Consider the following 20,740-nt stretch of genomic DNA (forward strand, 5'->3'; position numbering starts at 1 on the left):
AATTCTATCTATAGGTCAATTAAATGCAAGCAATGTTTGCCAATAACTATTGATGTATTTTTTAAATCTTTTATACTACAGATGTTTAAAACTTTATTGTTACTCTGAAATATTAGACAGCCCAGAGCAAGTGAAAAAAAAAAGAACAAAAGATTCATTAAAACTGAAATTCTATTTAAACTGAAAATTTCACTTTGCTGTTTCTATTTTGTAACCTGTATAGGGCTGGAAATTTGGAGCAAGAAAAAAATTCTGGCGTTAGACACATTTAAAAATTATAAATAATGGCATTCTAGACAGGTAGACAGCCCTTTTCATATAGCATTTTATGTGTGTTTTTTAAAAAATTCAAAATAAAAGGGAACTGCTTTAACCATACACTTTAAAGTAAAATCTGAATCCAAGAGTGGTATTCAGTATTTTGCTAACTTTTTCTATCCTCCCCCTCTCCCCCCATCTTTTCAGTGGTCCTTTATCAAAGTAAACTGTGCATATAAAACATTGATGGAAATGAAAGCGAAGACCAGTTTGCTGTTCTAATAAATCTAATATTTCTAGCACCTCAGTCTTTTCTAACTTCGTGAGGGTATTTGTGTTCTTCAAAATCTCCATCACATAGATGCTTTGGATTTAGTAGCTACTGGTGATGTGCTCTGTGAAGTGATAATTTTGCATGGAGGTGATAGATCCCCCATAGAACATACAGCAAAATGAAGTTACAATATTAAATTAATTTCAGTTTTAATCATTTATACATGCTTTGAAATAACTTGCATGTATGTGTATTTACAATTTATAATCCAATAATAAATAAAACATTGCCCTTATAGTTATCCATTCTTATGAGAGAAGTACCAGTCTTAAAAAATATGGGGAAGAATAATGCCCCTTTCATTTTTGTTTTTTTTTGAGTATACAATATAAAGTAAGGATCATGCCATAAAACTATATGCAAAATATGCACACTATTATTGCATGCTTGATGTGATACTACATGCCAGTTAGTATTACTTTAGTTCTAGAAAGACCATAAAAACACATTTGGTCTCTTATGAAAGCACTATATATACAGTACAGTCCTGACTACTACCAGCCTTAAAAACGACGGTATATTTTTCCTAGAAAGGAAATTGAGTCTCAGCAAGAACTGTCTTTTTTCGGTTCCTCATAAACATTTCATTGAGTTCTTCTTTAACTCAATATTCTTAATTAATACCTAAAAGTATTTGTTATGTAAATCTGTCGGAATTCATTTTCCTTAATTTAGGTGGCAGGTTTCCATCCATTCTACCCCCACCGGACAATCTTTGAAGCTTTGGAGGTAAATCCGCTACCGATTGACTCATTGGATCTGAAATCAGCTTAGTAGTTTTAATGACCAATTTCTCTTCTGAATTACCCGGTACTGAACTTATTCGTTGAAGTTTCATTGGCAAGTCACCCATACTATAGGCTTTCTCAGAAGTTGTAGAACTCATTCTGAGTAATTTTCTTGGTAGGTCCTCCCTGCCAGTCATTTTCTGGAGTTTTGCAGGCATTTTTGTGCTAATATCATCAAGACTGTCCAAGGTGTCTACAGAGCTATTTTTGTCTTTGCTGTTGCCTACTGCTGGTGCTATTATTGGTGAAGATATAAGAAGCATTTCTTCCTGTTCTTTGACACTGTAAGGTGCGGTGTTAACTTCAAATGTTGCATGGAACTGTGAGTAATCTACTTTAAAGAATCCTTCTTCTAGAGAAATAACAGGAAAAAAACGATGACCCCAAAGAACTTCATCCTCAGTGTATGATGTCCGTGCTTGGCAAGTCATCCCTATAACCAAATAAAAAATAATTATTTAAAATACCATACAACTGAATTATGATGCATAAAATCACAATAGAAATCTATTTAACTTAAACAAGCATAATGACTTTGGTCCATTACATTTTTTCATTCAAGTTCACAAACATGTAAAGGGGATATTTTATAATTTTGATTGTTTATTAATACTATATTTTACAACCATGCCATTGATTTTGACAATGCCTTTCTGTTTTCTAATATGAAAACCCGTGTTTCTTGTGACTTTTCACATCAAAAATTGTATTTTCGATTTAGAGAAAATTCACGAAAATGTAAAAAAAATCTTTATTTTTACCACAAAGACGTGGTTATTTTAGTGCAAAAATGATATATAACAGATTTACAGATATAACAGATTTGACATGTTTTTTTTTTTTCATATTTGCTTGAAAAGCAAAACACTAGGTTAAAATGCCAGCATTTTCAGTACTACACATGCAAAGTTTCATTTATATTGATACAATTTACTAGAACAGCATTCAACTAGTTAAACACAGGACTTACAAGCTCCCTGCAGGGAAAGCTGGATGCATCTGAACTGGAGATAACATTATCTTGTGTTTACTTAATTGTATCAAGTGAGGAATGTAACATTCTCTCTAGCATTTCAGACACTAACACAGACAGATACTCAGAAAGCATTTCTGGGTACATTTACAGGTTCATTTAATATGAATACACCAGTCATGAATAAAATGCAATGTCAGCTCTCAGAGCAAAAAAATTGTACTTTGGGAATGTGTAATTCCTAAATTACTAATAATACATATGCACAAAAGCAAATATGATAACTGTATGGGATATAAAAAGTAGAAAAACATGTTTTTATTGAATTTTATGTCAGAGTTTTATACCGCTTTAACAACTAAGACATTTAGGGCCATATGCAATTAACTTTTTCACCAGGTGAAAAAGTGACTTGCATATGGCCCTTAAAGAGGAACTGTAATCAAGGAATGAACTTCATCCCAATCAGTAACTGATACCCCTTTTCCCATGAAAAAGTTTTACCTTTACTCAAATAGATCACCGGTTGCCTGTCTGTAAGACTTGTTGCAAATAACAACAGCCAAGCAACCAATATCTCACTCTTCCCCTTGTTTGCTTTAAGTATCGAGTTTATGAGTTTTCTGGTCTGCAAGGGGGATGTAGACTATTTTCAACACGGTGGTAAAATTTTGCTACTCTGATTGCAAAGCGAAAAATGGCTATTTAAACCAAAAGGAACAGTTAGCAATTTTCGTCAAGGTCATTATTACAATGAAATTTAAATTTTTGCCTGAATCAATATTTCAGTAGAAATGCAGTAGATTTTTGAAAGATAACCCATTTATGAAAGTGAGAACTTTCTTCAAAATGTGTTTTCTCATTGCCATTGACTTCAATACATTTGGTGAAAATGTGTCTTTGCATACATGTCTATAAATGTCCATGCGTATTCTTGTGCAAAAATATGTTTTCTTATGCACATGTATTTCTGCTAATATTCTAATCTGTGCAAAAAAAATTGACATTTTTGGAAAAAACATTGGCTGATATGCAATTCACTTTTTCACCAGAGTTTTCTCCTAGGAGATAATTTTTCAACTTCTATTTAAAGAAAAATTTCAGCACTATGCAGTTGTAAAAGTACCAAAAAGTAGGTGAAAAGGTACTATCAAAATTATTTTGAGTAATTTTTTGCCTGCTGATGGTTTAAAAGACATTTTATTGACAAATTTGAAAATATCACCTAGGAGAAAACTCAGATGAAAAAGGGAATTGCATATGGGCCTTTGTGTTTAATGAAAATGGCCATATTCATCCATTGCTAATCTGGACAAATATCTGCAAATTGGAACTTTATTAGATCATAGAAGCAACAAGGTTTCAAGATGATATGTTTTGAACTCACACTGGTCCTTAGCTATGACACTATTAATGACACTATTCACAACTGTTAACCAGTGTACTGTGCGCACTTAACCTCCTTGGCGGTTAAATTTTTTTGCCAAGGAGGCTGCATTATACTTTGTTTGTATTTTTTTTTCTGTTTCATGTAGCTACCCGAGTGGTAGCTACATGAAACACCACGAGAGGGCGCATGTGTCCCTCTAGTCCGATCGTCGCCGGCAACAACAGCAAACAGGATATTGCGTATAGCACGCGATCTCCTGTTTGGCTTGTCCTGTTGCCATGGTGACGATCAGAATGACGTCATGGACGTCAGCCGATGTCCTGACGTCAGGCGCACCCGATCCAGCCCTTTGCGCTGCCCGGGACTGATTGGCCCGGGCTGCGGAGGGCTCTGGCGGGGGGGCCCTCTTCAGCCGCTGCGTGCGGTCGATCGCCGCACGGCGGCGCCGATCAAGCTGTACGCGTGGCTAGCAAACTGCTAGCCACGCGTACAGCACTTTACATCATTTAAATCGCCCCACCAGGGGCTGAGATATCCCTCAAGGCGGCTTACCCCGAGCTCAGCTCGGGGTTACCGCTAAGGAAGTTAAATATTCAATGTGAAAATTGCGTTCCGATGCAAAAAAAAAAAAATTGCATTCCATACTACACCATACTGCACATACATGGCTGTTATTTAAATATTCAATGCGAAAATTGTGTTCTTATGCGAAAAACAAAATTCGTATTCATCAGCCAGTATACTGCACATGCATGGCTATTTATATATTCAATGCGAAACATCTATTCCTATGCGTAAAAATGCATCTGAAATAACACAAAATGACACTAACATGCGAGATTACGGTTAGCGATTGCGTTTACATTTTTACATGTAATCTGCAAATCTGCAAATTTTGCATTATTATTTCGATGATGCGTAATTGAGAACTACGATGAGTAATTACGCATAGGCATAATTTCTGCCAACCACTATTTATCGGAGCCAACACAGTGAATTAATGGTTAAGCAGGTATAACTTTATTCTTATATAGTGTTAATTTCCTTCTGGACAAAAGTTAGAACAAAATTCATGTGTGACAAGCAGAATATCCAGTAACAGCAAATTCGGCCTAATGCATCTTTTCTCCATTCTGGAGCATGCCCTCGGTGGGGATTTTAGTTCCCTTATGGTATCACAGAATTGGTCATACTTTATGAACTACAACTGATTTCATATATATCGCATGTGCCTCTGAGGAAGCAGCTTCTTACCGTCAAACACATGTTAGGCCGTTTTTGCTGTTGCTGGACATTCCGCTTATTAAACCTGAATTTTGTTCTACATCTTGTCCAGAAAGAAGACAGTGGGGAAGATTTATTAACGCACTACCAACAGTTTTTTCTTCTCAATCTGTTCTAACCAGCAGGGAGAATAGTTCTGCATGATAATAAGAACCTTCTTAAATCATAGGTAATAGTGGCAGTTTAGCATGAATTTCTAGAGCTGCACTACAGTTAAGAAAAGTACAAATCCATCCCTAAGCTGCTGCAGATTAAGAAGTGCTTCATATCAGTTCTCCAGATAGTGCAGAGTGCAGGCTAGACATGATTTGTGAAGGGCTTCTCCCCCATGCTGAATTCCTCCTCAGAGGCAGAGCTTGCTGCTATCAATACAGCAGATGTATTGGTTACCTCAGCAGCAGCAATTCCCCTCACATATTGCACTGACTGAGAGATCTTCCTAGCTCTTCCTATTTTACAACAGTTTAAGAAGGAATCTGCACTAATGATTTGTTAAGATGCCTTGTTCTGCACAAATTTCTAAAAACCTACCAATATGTTATCTCACTCTTGATAAATGTCCCCTATGAGTCTTTATGCGCTTTGAAGAAAAACGATCTACAAATGTTATTGTATTGTAATGTTATTGTAAGAATGAAGTGATAACTATATAAATGATAATTCACTGTGCTGGCTCTAATAAACCCCAGTTTGTGAACTTTTTGGCATTTAAAGCGGTATAAAACCCTGACATAATATTCAATAAAAACATGTTTTCCTACTTTTTATATGCCATATGGTTATCCTATTTGCATTTGTGCATAAGTATTATTATTCATTTAGAAATTATAGGTTTCCAAAAGTACATTTTTTGTATATAATAAGTGTGTATAAGGCAGCGCAAGGTTTATTGGGATATCTGTATAAGCAATACCAGTTGCCTGGCTATCCCATTGATCTTCTGCCTCTAATACTTTTATCCATATACCCTGAACAAGTATATGCAGATCAGGTGTTTTAGACATTATCGTCAGATCTGACAAGATTAGCTGCATGCTTGTTTGTGGTATGATTCATACACTACTGAAGCCAAATAGATCAGCAGGGCTGCCAGGCAACTGGTATTATTTAAAGGATACCCGAGGTGACATGTGACATGATGAGATAGACATAGGTATGTACAGTGCCTAGTACACAAATAACTATGCTGTGTTCCTTTTTTCCCCCTCTGCTTGAAAGAGTTAAATATCAGGTATGTAAGTGATGGACTCAGTCCTGACTCAGACAGGAAGTGACTACAGTGTGACCCTCACTGATAAGAAATTTCAACTTTAAAACACTTTCCTAGCAGAAAATGGCTTTTGGGAGCAGGAAAGAGATAAAAAGGGTCAATTGTTCATACATGTTAGCTGTGGTATACTTCAATGAATGTGTCACTGAGCAAAAACAGTAAAACAGTTAAAACTTAAGAAGTAGATTTAAACATAAAATAAAACTGCGGAATATGTTAAAAAGTATTTTTTAGGAGAAGGAAGATAGATACAATTATTTATTTCATTAGTTTATTTTCACCTCGGGTGTCCTTTGAAAGGAAACAAATATGGCAGCCTCCATATCACTCTCACCTCGGGTTCACTTTAAAGCCGTAGGATTAGCCATACTATGCCAGGGGGGAAAAACACATATATAAGTAGATAAATACTTGATCTACTTACATAACATATGTATTGTACTGTCCACATTTTGATTTTAGTGAATGTTATATAGTAAATGAAGAGAATTCTGTTCCTGGTGGGGGCCATGTCTTTTGCCCACAGTTTAGGCTAACTCGTGATGTAATTTCTGCCCTTTACTTTTTTTCTTTTCTCCTCCAATCACTGAGTCACCTCAGCCTTGCTTGTAAACACAAGTGAGCAGGGGATCAGGTTTCAGATAAGCTGACAGGGAAATAAATGGAAGAGGAGGTATATATTACAGATAAAACGGGCCCCCAGCATGCAACTGTTTGGCACTGACTACTAAAAGGCCAGTGCTCCTTAAGTATGTGATAACTCCAAATCATAACAGCAGAAAAAAGTTTTGAATGCAGGATTAGCATCTTTGTCACTTAATACACGCAGACCAGTTGCTGTTGAAATTTGATTTTTATGGTGCCACTCCCGCTTTAAGGAGATTTTTTAAATCCTTGTACAGGTAAAGTCTTTGGGATCATATTACTTACGCACAAAAAAAAGTACACTCTTCTGTAATATTTTTATTGGCTCAATCATTTTTGAGCCACTGAAGCATAGGAAGCGTAGTGTCTTTTTTCCCTACACTGCATTGATTTTGTGTTACTTCCAGGAGAATGATTGCATTTTAGAGACAGGCGATGCTCCAGCTGTAGAACAGTTCCTTAGACTTCTGTTTTTAAAACATTTTACTCATTGTAATTGATCCCAGGACGATTCAGTGCAAGATGTCAGTTTGTTGCGATATGCAGGCCGTTTTGTTTTTTTTCTGTCAAGATGTTTCAGAGCTATTTGATTGCAATTATAATATCTACTTTTAGTAAATGATGTCCGGGTTTGGGCAAAGGTTTAAAGGGAACCTGAAGATGCCTTAAAAAAAAAGAGAAAAAAAAGAGATTCACATACCTGGGGCTTCTGTCAGCCCCCAGCAGTCGTCCTGTGTTGAGATGTAGTGAACGGTTCGCCGGCGAACGGTTCCAGGTGAACTTAGGGGGTTCGCGTTCGCCTGCACCAGGCGAACTTTTGCGGAAGTTTGATTCGCCCCATAATGCACTATGAGGGTCAACTTTGACCCTCTGCATCACAGTCAGCAGGCACATTGTAGCCATTCAGGCTACACTAAGCCTTGGAGCCCCACCCCCCCTTATATAAGGCAGGGTCCAGCGGCCATTACACTCACTAGAGAGAGGAAAGGGACAGCTGCTGCAGACTTTTTCTCTTAGGGACAGATTAGTTAGGTTCTAGGCTGCTTTGCTTACTCTTGACTGATTATTATTGCTTTTAAAGCACCCATCAACAGCAACAGCTCTTTTCAGAGCTCATCCTGTACATATTTTTTTCTGTGTGTCAAATTGACACTTTTGTTGCATGCACAGCCTTGCTAATTTATAGTGTGTGTGCCACTGCCAGCAGCCCAGCACATTCAGTAACTACCTGTGTGTGTGACAGGAAGCTGCACATTGTACTACCCAGTACTGCATATACCCAAGTACCTGTTGTGTTTACTTAACCCACCTCATCACTGCATATACCTAGCTTTGTGTTGAGTGAACCCAGCTCACTGCATCTAACTACCTGTTGTGTTGAGTGAACCCACCTGGCCACCTCACTGCATCTAACTACCTGTTGTGTTGAGTGAGAACCCACCTCACTGCATCTTAAGTACCTTTACTGTTCAGTGAACCCAGCTCACTGCATCTAACTACCTGTTGTGTTGAGTGAGAACCCACCTCACTGCATCTTAAGCACCTTTACTGTTCAGTGAATCCAGCTCACTGCATCTAACTACCTGTTGTGTTGAGTGAGAACCCACCTCACTGCATCTTAAGTACCTTTACTGTTCAGTGAACCCAGCTCACTGCATCTAACTACCCAGTACCTGTTGTGTTTACTTAACCCACCTCATCACTGCATATACCTAGCTTTGTGTTGAGTGAACCCAGCTCACTGCATCTAACTACCTGTTGTGTTGAGTGAACCCACCTGGCCACCTCACTGCATCTAACTACCTGTTGTGTTGAGTGAGAACCCACCTCACTGCATCTTAAGTACCTTTACTGTTCAGTGAACCCAGCTCACTGCATCTAACTACCTGTTGTGTTGAGTGAGAACCCACCTCACTGCATCTTAAGTACCTTTACTGTTCAGTGAAGCCAGCTCACTGCATCTTACTACCTGTTGTGTTGAGTGAGAACCCACCTCACTGCATCTTAAGTACCTTTAGTGTTGAGTGAACCCAGCTCACTGCATCGAACTACCTGTTGTGTTGAGCGAGAACCCACCTCACTGCATCTTAAGTACCTTTACTGTTCAGTGAACCCACCTCACTGCATCTAACTACCTGTTGTGTTGAGTGAGAACCCACCTCACTGCATCTTAAGTACCTTTACTGTTCAGTGAGAACCCAGCTCACTGCATCTAACTACCCAGTACCTGTTGTGTTTACTTAACCCACCTCATCGCTGCATATACCTAGCTTTGTGTTGCGTGAACCCAGCTCACTGCATCTAACTACCTGTTGTGTTGAGTGAACCCACCTGGCCACCTCACTGCATCTAACTACCTGTTGTGTTGAGTGAGAACCCACCCCACTGCATCTTAAGTACCTTTACTGTTCATTGAACCCAGCTCACTGCATCTAACTACCTGTTGTGTTGAGTGAGGACCCACCTCACTGCATCTTAAGTACCTGTACTGTTCAGTGAACCCAGCTCACTGCATCTAATTACCTGTTGTGTTGAGTGAGAACCCACCTCACTGCATCTTAAGTACCTTTACTGTTCAGTGAAGCCAGCTCACTGCATCTAACTACCTGTTGTGTTGAATGAGAACCCACCTCACTGCATCTTAAGTACCTTTAGTGTTGAGTAAACCCAGCTCACTGCATCTAACTACCTGTTGTGTTGAGTGAGAACCCACCTCAGTGCATCTTAAGTACCTTTAGACAAGACAAGACAAATAACATTTATATTGCGCTTTTCTCCTTGCGGACTCAAAGCGCCAGAGCAGAGCAGCAGCCACTAGGGCGCGCTCTATTGGCAGTAGCAGTGTAAGGAAGACTTGCCAAAGGTCTCCTACTGAATTAGTGCTGGCTTACTGAACAGGCAGAGCCGAGATTCGAACCCTGGTCTCCTGTGTCAGAGGCAGAGCCCTTAACCATTACACCATCAGCCAACAGCCTTTACTGTTCAGTGAACCCAGCTCACTGCATCTAACTACCTGTTGTGTTGAGTGAGAACCCACCTCACTGCATCTTAAGTACCTTTACTGTTCAGTGAACCCAGCTCACTGCATCTAACTACCCAGTACCTGTTGTGTTTACTTAACCCACCTCATCACTGCATATACCTAGCTTTGTGTTGAGTGAACCCAGCTCACTGCATCTAACTACCTGTTGTGTTGAGTGAACCCACCTGGCCACCTCACTGCATCTAACTACCTGTTGTGTTGAGTGAGAACCCACCTCACTGCATCTTAAGTACCTTTACTGTTCAGTGAACCCAGCTCACTGCATCTAACTACCTGTTGTGTTGAGTGAGAACCCACCTCACTGCATCTTAAGCACCTTTACTGTTCAGTGAATCCAGCTCACTGCATCTAACTACCTGTTGTGTTGAGTGAGAACCCACCTCACTGCATCTTAAGTACCTTTACTGTTCAGTGAACCCAGCTCACTGCATCTAACTACCCAGTACCTGTTGTGTTTACTTGACCCACCTCATCACTGCATATACCTAGCTTTGTGTTGAGTGAACCCAGCTCACTGCATCTAACTACCTGTTGTGTTGAGTGAACCCACCTGGCCACCTCACTGCATCTAACTACCTGTTGTGTTGAGTGAGAACCCACCTCACTGCATCTTAAGTACCTTTACTGTTCAGTGAACCCAGCTCACTGCATCTAACTACCTGTTGTGTTGAGTGAGAACCCACCTCACTGCATCTTAAGTACCTTTACTGTTCAGCGAAACCCAGCTCACTGCATCTAACTACCTGTTGTGTTGAGTGAGAACCCACCTCACTGCATCTTAAGTACCTTTACTGTTCAGTGAACCCAGCTCACTGCATCTAACTACCTGTTGTGTTGAGTGAGAACCCACCTCACTGCATCTTAAGTACCTTTACTGTTCAGTGAACCCAGCTCACTGCATCTAACTACCTGTTGTGTTAAGTGAGAACCCACCTCACTGCATCTTAAGTACCTTTACTGTTCAGTGAACCCAGCTCACTGCATCTAACTACTTGTTGTGTGGAGTGAACCCACCTCACTGCATATACCTAGCATCCACCCGAGATGGACAAAATGAACAAACCAGGTAGAGGAAGAGGTAGAGGCAGACTCAGAGGAAGGCCACCAGGCACCGGCAGGTCTGTGGCTGTGCGAGGCGGTGTTGCTGTGATTTCGTGCGGACCTGGCCCAAAATACAGTGCTCAGAAGAAGGCACGTGCCATCACTTCCCAAAATCGTGAGGAGGTGCTTGAGTATTTAACACAGAACACCTCATCCCCCGCAGCCACCAGCGCTACAACAAGCACCACATCCGCTGCATTTAACACTTCGCAGGAGTTATTTGGTGGTGGTGGTGAAATCACTGATTCCCAGCCACTACTGCAACAACAACAAGAAGGCGCAGGTACACCACCTCATACGTCTGAGTTTGGTGGCGATAGTATGGAGGAGGGGGATGATGAACCACCTCAAGTTGGTGCAGTTGAGGAGGTGTCTGAGGAAAGCGCAGCTGGCCAGGAGGATTATGATGATGATTATACGGATACTACATATGTTCCCGGTAGAGGAGATGACCAGGGGGACAGTTCAGAGGAGGAGTCAGAGAGGAGTAGGAGGAGACGACTCCATGATAGAAGCAGAGGGAGCTTGTCCTCAGAAACAGCTGGGGGCAGTGTCCGGCGCCATGTATCGCCAGCTATGGCCAGCCAGCCAACATGCCCTTCAACGTCAGCTGCTGATGCCACCGTAGCGCCATCACCCCAGGGGGGCTCAGCGGTTTGGAAATTTTTTCACGTGTGTGTCTCAGATCGGAGCAAAGCCATCTGTTGTCTCTGCCAGCAAAAATTGAGCCGTGGAAAGGCCAACTCTCACATAGGGACAAGTGCCTTACGAAGGCACCTGGAAAGAAGGCACAAACAGCTATGGCAAGAACACCTGAGGAAAAGCAGCACCCCTCAAAAGACAAGCCACCCTCCTTCTCCTCTTCCTCCTTCAGGTGTATCGTCTTCATCCACTTTCTCCCTTGCACCTTCACAGCCACCCTCCTCCACACCGCCTCTTCCCTTGAGCGGTTCCCTTTCCTCTGCCCACAGCAGTACCCAGCTGTCCGTGAAGGAAGTATTTGAGCGTAAGAAGCAAATGTCTGCCAGTCACCCTCTTGCCCGGTGCCTGACAGCTGGCGTGGTGGAACTATTAGCTCTCCAGCTACTACCATACAAGCTGGTGGAGTCGGAGGCTTTCCGTAAGTTTGTGGCCATTGGTACACCGCAGTGGAAGATACCAGGCCGCAATTATTTTTCACAAAAGGCCATACCCAAACTGTACCGTGCAGTTGAGAGGCAAGTGGTGTCATCTCTGGCACACAGCATTGGGTCAAGGGTCCACCTGACCACGGATACCTGGTCTGCCAAGCACGGGCAGGGCCACTACATTACATACACAGCCCATTGGGTCAACCTGGTGACCGATGGCAGCAAGCAGGGAGTACATGGCTGCGCAGCGGACCGACTTGTCACACTGGAGCAGCTCTCCTGGCTGCTCTTAACAAACAGGTGGAGCAATGGCTGACCCCGCACAAGCTTGAGATCGGCAACGTGGTGTGTGACAACGGCAGCAATCTCATTGCTGCGTTGAATTTGGGAAAGCTGACACACATACCCTGCATGGCACATGTGCTGAATCTGGTCGTGCAAAGATTTGTGTCCAAGTACCCAGGCTTAGAGGACGTCCTGAAGCAGGCCAGCAAGTTGTGTGGGCATTTCAGGCGCTCTTACAAGGCCATGGCACGCTTTGCGGAAATTCAGCGTAGAAACAACTTGCTGGTGAGACGCCTGTTTTGCGATAGCCCGACTCGCTGGAATTCCACCCTGCTGATGTTCTCTCGCCTGCTAGACCAGGAGAAAGCCGTCATCCAGTACCTGTATCATTGCAGTACAAGGACACAATCTGGGAGGATGGGGATGTTGTGGCCCAACAACTGGACTCTGATGCGAAATGCATGCAGGGTCATGGAGCCCTTTGAGGAGGTGACCAAACTGGTGAGTCGCGATGAGGGCACCATCAGCGACTTGATCCCCTATGCCTAGTTCCTGGAGCGTGCCGTGCGTAGAGTGGTGGATACAGCTGTGGAGGAGCGTGAATGAGAAGAGTTACGGCAGCAGGAGTCGTGAGAGCCATTTACACCCGAACCCGATGTTCCCACAACACCTGTGGCAGCACAGAGGGGGGAGGAGGAGGAGGAAGAAGAGGAGGAGGAAGAAGAGGAGTCGTGTGGGGAAGGAGAGGAGTCAGACTCTGATGATGGTGATGATGAGGAAGGTGTTTCTGTTGAGGAGGAAGAGGCGGCGGAAGAAGAACAACCGCGGCAGCCGTCACAGTGGGCTTCTGCTGCTCCACGTTCCCGTGGTATTGTTCGTGGCTGGGGGGAGGAAGAGGAGTTGCATCCCGTCACTGAGGAAGAGCAAGAGGAGATGGAGAGTACGTCTGCATCCAGCTTTGTGCAGATGTCCTCTTTCATTTTGTCCAGCCTGTTGAGGGACCCCCGTATAAAAAAATCTCAAGTTGAATGACCTGTACTGGGTAGCCACGCTACTAGACCCTCGGTACAGGCACAAAGTGGCGGACCTGTTAACAACTCAACACAAGGCGGAAAGGATGCAGCACTTGCAGAACAAGCTGTCGATGATGCTTTAGTTTACAATGCGTTTAAGTGTGATGTGGCTGCACAACGCAATCAAGGTACCTCTGGCAGTAACCCTCCTCCTCCCAAGTCCATGCAGGCAAGGACAGGACGCTCCAGCGATCTCAGGGTGATGTCGGACATGCGGACGTTCTTTAGTCCAACTCCTCGCCATAGTCCTTCCGGATCCACCCTCCACCAACGCCTGGACCGGCAGGTAGCCGACTACCTAGCCTTGAGTGTGGATGTAGACACTGCGAAAAGCGACAATGAACCCTTGGATTACTGGGATTACTGGTTGCGCAGGCTTGACCTGTGGACAGAGCTGTCCCAATTTGCCATACAACTTCTCTCTTGCCCTGCCGCAAGCGTCCTGTCAGAAAGGACCTTCAGTGCAGCTGGAGGCATAGTTACTGAGAAGAGAAGTCGCCTAAGTCAAGACAGTGTTCAGTACCTGACCTTTATCAAAATGAATGAGGAATGGATCCCGGAGGGCTACTGCACAACCGAAGACTAAGTCAGTCCCCACACACAACATCTCTGCCTGCAGGCCACTTGCCTTCTCCGCCACCACCAACAGGGTCCAGGACTCTAGCCGGATTCCTGAATGTTTAAGGCTGCTGCTAGCAGCGGCCGCTACACTAATTTTTCTGGTGCGTGTACATGCCTGCCTAATTTTTCTGCCTGCACTGCGGGCGGCTGCAACAAAAAAACAAAAGGCATGTACATGTGTCCATCCCCCTTCGTGATCATTACCTTGCCGCGGTGAAGGGGCATGCGTATCACAATGAAGCAATGACCGCCGGCTATTTGAGTGTCTCGGGTGGGGGTGGCACACAAAAGATAATAAGGTCATTGCTTCATTGTGGTCAGACCAAATTTAATCAGCTGGACAGTCACTGTTGTTCTATCATTGAGCTACCACAGCCCGGCGACCATATGGGCTTGAAAAACGCCACGGCCTACACCCTGGCCACGGTGCGCACCAGTCCAGCACGGTCGTCACGACGCAAACAGCTGTTTGCGGTGCGTTACACAGTGAGTTTGGTGTGTCAGTGTGAAGCAGAACTCTAATTACACTCCCTGATTGATGTATACCCATGCAAGATGTTTGAAAGCACGTTAGGCCTGCAATTTAGCATTCAATGTGATTTCTGCCCTTAAAACACTGCTTTGCGTCAAATCCAGATTTTTCCCCGGGACTTTGGGCATGTATCTCACTCCGCCATGCCCCCCTCCAGGTGTTAGACCCCTTGAAACATCTTTTCCATCACTTTTGTGGCCAGCATAATTTTTCTATTTTTCAATGTTCGCCTCCCCATTGAAGTCTATTGCGGTTTGCAAACTTTTACGCGAACCGAACCTTCCACGAAGGTTCACGAACGGGGTTCGCGAACCAAAAATCGGAGGTTCGCGACATCTCTAGTCCTGTGCCCGCGCCATCCTGGAACAATTCTCTGTTCCAGGCCGCAGCTCACTTTCTCTTTTGCCAGTAGATTTTCTCAAACTTCGCCTGCGCAGGACGCCTCCGGTCGAAGGGAGCCCGAACGAGGACATGTGCGGCCAGGGCCATGCAGACACAGTGGACGTGAACTTGTAAGTCATTGAAAGTGAAAGTGAGCTGCAGCAGGGGAACCGAGGATTGTTCCAGGATGGCACAGGATGGCTGCAGGGGGCTGGTAGAAGCCCCAGGTGAATTAAACTTTTTTTTTTGTTTTAGGTATCTTCAGGTTCCCGTATTTGATTCAGCCATAGATTCATTAACAATTATTAAGGAGACTATATAGAATGGTGGTGATCAACATAAATGATCACTGCTATGACAAGGGCTCACCTGTTTAGGTGGAGGGGATATCAATAATTATTGTAAAAATTAAGCATTTTTTTTCATTGCAGTTCCTAAATATTGTCACTGCAGCTCCACTTTACCTACTCTGCGACCGCCAAACACCAATTGGCGGCCACAGAGTGGCTCCCCCAGGACCGCTTAATGTCGATTGGCATCAGGTCCTGAAGGCGTGGATTAGCAGGGACTGCACGCACATTCCCTGCCAAGGTTGATAGCCGGGATTCGTGAACCAGTGCTGGGCCGAAATTACGCATTAGCATAATTACGCATCGTAATTCACTACAAATGCACCGTAAGCGTTACGTGTAAGGTTACGGTATTACGCGTAATTAATTACGCGTAGACCGTAGGTTACGTTATTACGCGTAACAAATTACGCGTAAGACAGTAAACTCCTATTGAAATTACACAGTGTGCCGTAATCGCGTAATATTACGCTCCCGTATAATATAAAAAGCCGCCGACTTTAAGGGTTAATAGCAAAGCCCCCTTAAGTGCTAAGAGCCTCAAATTTGGAGAATATATTAAGGAGATCAGAAGGAATAAGAGGAAAACATTTTTTTTTCAAAAAGACCTTATAGTTTTTGAGAAAATCGATGTTAAAGTTTCAAAGGAAAAATATATACATTTAAAAACCCGCCGACTTTAATGGTTAATAGCAAAGCCTGCTTAAAATTTAGGAACACCAAATTCCCAGTGTATATTAAGGGGATCAGTGGGAATAAGAGGAAAACATTTTTTTTCAAAAAGACCTTATAGTTTTTGAGAAAATCGATTTTTAAGTTTCAAGGGCAAAAATGTCTTTTAAATGCGGAAAATGTCAGTTTTTTTTGCACAGGTAACAATAGTGTTTTATTTTCATAGATTCCCCCAAGTGGGAAGAGTTTTACTTACTTCGTTCTAAGTGTGGGAAATATTAAAAAAAACCAACGTGGGGTCCCCCCCTCCCAGACCTCTTTAACCCCTTGTCCCCCATGCAGGCTGGGATAGCCAGAATGCGGAGCACCGGCCGCGTGGGGCTCCGCACCCTGACTATACCAGCCCGCATGGTCCATGGATTGGGGGGTCTCGGAAGGGGAGGGGCAGCCAAGCTTTCCTCTCCCCCTCCGAGCCCTTGTCCAATCCAAGGACAAGGGGCTCTTCTCCACCTCCGATGGGCGGTGGAGGTGGAGGCCGCAATTTCCTGGGGGGGGGGGGGGTTCATGGTGGCATCTGGGAGTCCCCTTTAAAAAGGGGTCCCCCAGATGCCCACCCCCCCTCCCAGGAGAAATGAGTATAGGGGTACTTGTACCCGCCTCTCCCACATGTCACCTATATACATGCTGGCACCCATGGGTGACAGGTGTGGGCGGAGTGGACGGCGGGAGCCGGCGGTTGAGCGGCGAGTGACGTCGGGTGCGGTGGAGTTACAAAGTAACAAAGTTGTTACATTGTAACAACTTTGTTACATTGTAACTGATTAGTATATTTCCGAGGATATTGCGTGGGAACTGGCTTTTAAAGGGACAGGTAAGTATTAATGGTTAATTAAGAATATTAAAGGACTTTTTTCGTGGTTATGTTTTTTGTTCAATTAAAATACTTTTTCTAAGTGTTTGTGTGTTTATTTACTTTTAACTCTTAAAGGAAATGGGTAAGGGGTACAAGTACCCCTATACTCATTTCTCCTGGGAGGGGGGGTGAGCATCTGGGGGACCCCTTTTTAAAGGGGACTCCCAGATGCCACCATGAACCCCCCCCCCCCCAGGAAATTGCGGCCTCCACCTCCACCGCCCATCGGAGGTGGAGAAGAGCCCCTTGTCCTTGGATTGGACAAGGGCTTGGAGGGGGAGGGGAAAGCTTGGCTGCCCCTCCCCTTCCGAGACCCCCCAATCCATGGACCATGCGGGCTGGTATAGTCAGGGTGCGGAGCCCCACGCGGCCGGTGCTCCGCATTCTGGCTATCCCAGCCTGCATGGGGGACAAGGGGTTAAAGAGGTCTGGGAGGGGGGACCCCACGTCGTTTTTTTTTAATATTTCCCACACTCAGAACGAAGTAAGTAAAACTCTTCCCACTTGGGGGAATCTATGAAAATAAAACACTATTGTTACCTGTGCAAAAAAATGACATTTTCCGCATTTAAAAGACATTTTTGCCCTTGAAACTTAAAAATCGATTTTCTCAAAAACTATAAGGTCTTTTTGAAAAAATTTTTTTCCTCTTATTCCCACTGATCCCCTTAATATACCCTGGGAATTTGGTGTTCCTAAATTTTAAGCAGGCTTTGCTATTAACCGTTAAAGTCGGCGAGTTTTTAAATGTATATATTTTTCCTTTGAAACTTTAACATCGATTTTCTCAAAAACTATAAGGTCTTTTTGAAAAAAAAAATTTTCCTCTTATTCCTTCTGATCTCCTTAATATATTCTCAAAATTTGAGGCTCTAAGCAATTAAGGGAGCTTTGCTATTAACCCTTAAAGTCGGCGGCTACCTAACATTGATCCATGCGTCAACTTTTCCGCTTGGAAGCATGACCTTACGCATTAATTGCTAGTAGGAAATTACGCGTAAGGCAATAACGTAACAACCTGCATTACGGTATTCTTACGCGTAATTGCGTAAGGGCTATGCGTGATTACAGACATGAACGTAAATAAATGTCTACGCCGTAAGCGTAATTCCGTAATGCGTAATAGCTTAAAATTATGCGTAATGATCCGTAAGCGTAGTTTTTTCCATTACGCCCAGCACTGCCGTGAACAGCCTGCCAATCAGAGCTGGCAGGCTGTTAGGGCCTGTACACACTGATGCAGTTGCGCTGCGTTTTTTACAATCGCATGTGATTTTTAAATCACAAAGCCTTCATGAAATAGAAAAAAAGCATCCCACCAGTGTGTACAGGTCTTCACGATTTTCATGGTTTTTCAAAAGACCTTGCAATTAAAAAATGCATGCAATTGTAAAAGCACAGCACAAGCGCAGCAGTGTATACAGGCCCTTAGAATAGAAAACAACAGCTATTTACATTTGTACAGTGCTGCAATCTAGTGCAGCACTGTACAGGGCACAGCCCTGTCACTTAGCTGTCCCTCTGATTGGTTCACAGTCTAAACCCTCTCATAGGTTGATGCCTATGAGAGGGTACTGAAAAGGATTGATCACAGTCAGAGGATTTTTTTATTTAAAAAAAATAAAATAGCTGTTTAAATTAATAATAATAAAAAAAAAACGCAAATAGCAGCAGTAAAGCTCTATTGGTGAGAAGAAAAGGAGGTCAGATTCATTTGGGTGCTAAAATGTGTGGCCGTGCAATACACTGTCAAAGCTGTGCAGTGCTGAATAGGGATGGCCTTGCCTAGGAGAACTCATGGAGAAGCATGTGATCAGTTTGGTCAGCTGATAGTTTTTTAAGGTTCTTATTTGCTGTGATGACTTCCTGCTTTAACACATGATCATGACCAGCAAATCAGAGCCTTACAAATCTGATCAGTTGATCAAACTGATCACATACTTCCCCGTGAGTTCTCCTAGACAGAGTCATCCTTAGTGCTGAATTGTAAAAAAAATTGCCTGGTTACTAGGGGGGTATAAGCCTGTGGTCCTGTAGTGGTTAAAGAGGATCTCCATCCTAAATTAGAAAATCCTGCTGCGCTGCTGTAAGAAAAAGTTATATTTACCTGCTGTATCTTGTCCCACAGAGCCGCCCCGAAGACCCCGCATCACTCCACTTCCGGTGCTTGGCCCCGCCTCCCCTCTCTCCCAGGAGAAAAAACGCCCGGCTATTTACTGCAGTAAATAGCTTGGTGTTTTTTCTCCGAGGAGAGAGGGGAGGCGGGGCCATGCACCAGAAGTGGAGTGATGCGGGGTCTCGATGGTGGCTTTGTGGGACAAGACACAGCAGGTACATATAACTTTTCTTTCCAGTAGCGCTGCAGGATTTTCTGTTTTAGGATTCTCTTTAAGTATTTGTTTTTTTACCTGAGATTCCCCTCTGCAGAGCAGCTGAAAAAGGCGCAGGCAGCATCCTGTTTAAAAGGGGACTGTTTAAAAGAGAACCACTAAAGCATGTTATTTGTAGCCACAGTTTGTGTAGCGGGTGGCCCCTGCACCCATTATTATACTGGGGGCCCTTCTAAATAGGACATGTTTTAAGGGGGGGGTTAAGGTAAGGTGCAGGAGGGGGGTGGGGGGTGAAGGCTAGCTGCCCGCTGGGTGGTAGTTAAGGTTAGTTGCCCAACTGTGGGGGGAATTAAGGGTAAGGTATCATGAGGGAGAGGTTTAGTGTTACTCAACACCAGGGGGAGATTAAAGGATACCCGAAGTGACATGTGACATGATGAGATAGACATGTGTATGTACAGTGCCTAGCACACAAATAACTATGCTATGTTCCTTTTTTCCTTTGTATGAAAGAGTTAAATATCAGGCATGTAAGTGGCTGACTCAGTCCTAACTCAGACAGGAAGTGACTTCAATGTGACCCTCGCTGATAAGAAATTCCAACTATAAAACACTTTCCTATCAGAAAATGGCTTTTGAGAGCAAGAAAGAGATTAAAAGGGTAATTTCTTATTAGTGAGGGTTATACTGTAGTCACTTCCTGTCTGAGTCAGGACTGGGTCAGCCACTTACATACCAGATTTTTAACTCTTTCAGGCAGAGAAAGAAAGAAAGGAACACAGCATAGTTATTAGTGTGCTAGGCACTGTACATACACATGTCTTTCTCATCATGTCACATGTCACTTCGGGTATCCTTTAATCTCCCCCTGGTGTTGAGTAACACTGAACCTCCCCCTCATGATACCTTACCCTTAATTCCCCCCACAGTTGGGCAACTAACCTTAACTACCACCCAGTGGGCAGCTAGCCTTCACCCCCCTCCTGCACCCCTTTAAAACATGTCCTATTTAGAAGGGACCCCAGTATAATAATGGGTGCAGGGGCCACCCGCTACGCAAACTGTGGCACCACCACTGGAGGGTTCTGTGTGAGAACAGGAGTTAGGTCATAGTAAAATATCACCGATATTTTACTATTCGAATTAAGTAGTAGAATATCAGTTAATGTACCCATATTAGTCTACTACCGCTATTTTGCATCATTTTTAACAGGCGCCTTTTTCAAAGGTATGCCCCCTTGGGATTACTTTAAAACTGGAGAAGGCTATTTACATCAGTGGAGCACAGTGGTTCACAAACATCATTCCCTACAGATGCTGAAAACCTATTCACTACTTCAGTCCAAAGGTCCAGTCAAGAGCATAAC

At 43.4% G+C, this 20,740-nt stretch overlaps 1 protein-coding gene across 1 annotated transcript in view; it reads right to left on the minus strand.

Annotated features, from left to right (window-relative positions):
* Positions 1 to 202: 202 nt before the first annotated feature.
* KCNJ3 (potassium inwardly rectifying channel subfamily J member 3) overlaps positions 203 to 20,740 on the minus strand; it is a 324,979-nt gene continuing 304,441 nt past the window's right edge. The window contains exon 3 of the mRNA XM_068245763.1: positions 203 to 1,813. Coding sequence (XP_068101864.1) covers positions 1,230 to 1,813 — 584 coding nt within the window. The 3' untranslated portion in view covers positions 203 to 1,229. The remainder of the gene's footprint in view (positions 1,814 to 20,740) is intronic.

Source organism: Hyperolius riggenbachi, chromosome 7 (assembly GCF_040937935.1).
Source record: "Hyperolius riggenbachi isolate aHypRig1 chromosome 7, aHypRig1.pri, whole genome shotgun sequence".
NCBI classification, from domain to species: Eukaryota; Metazoa; Chordata; class Amphibia; order Anura; family Hyperoliidae; genus Hyperolius; species Hyperolius riggenbachi.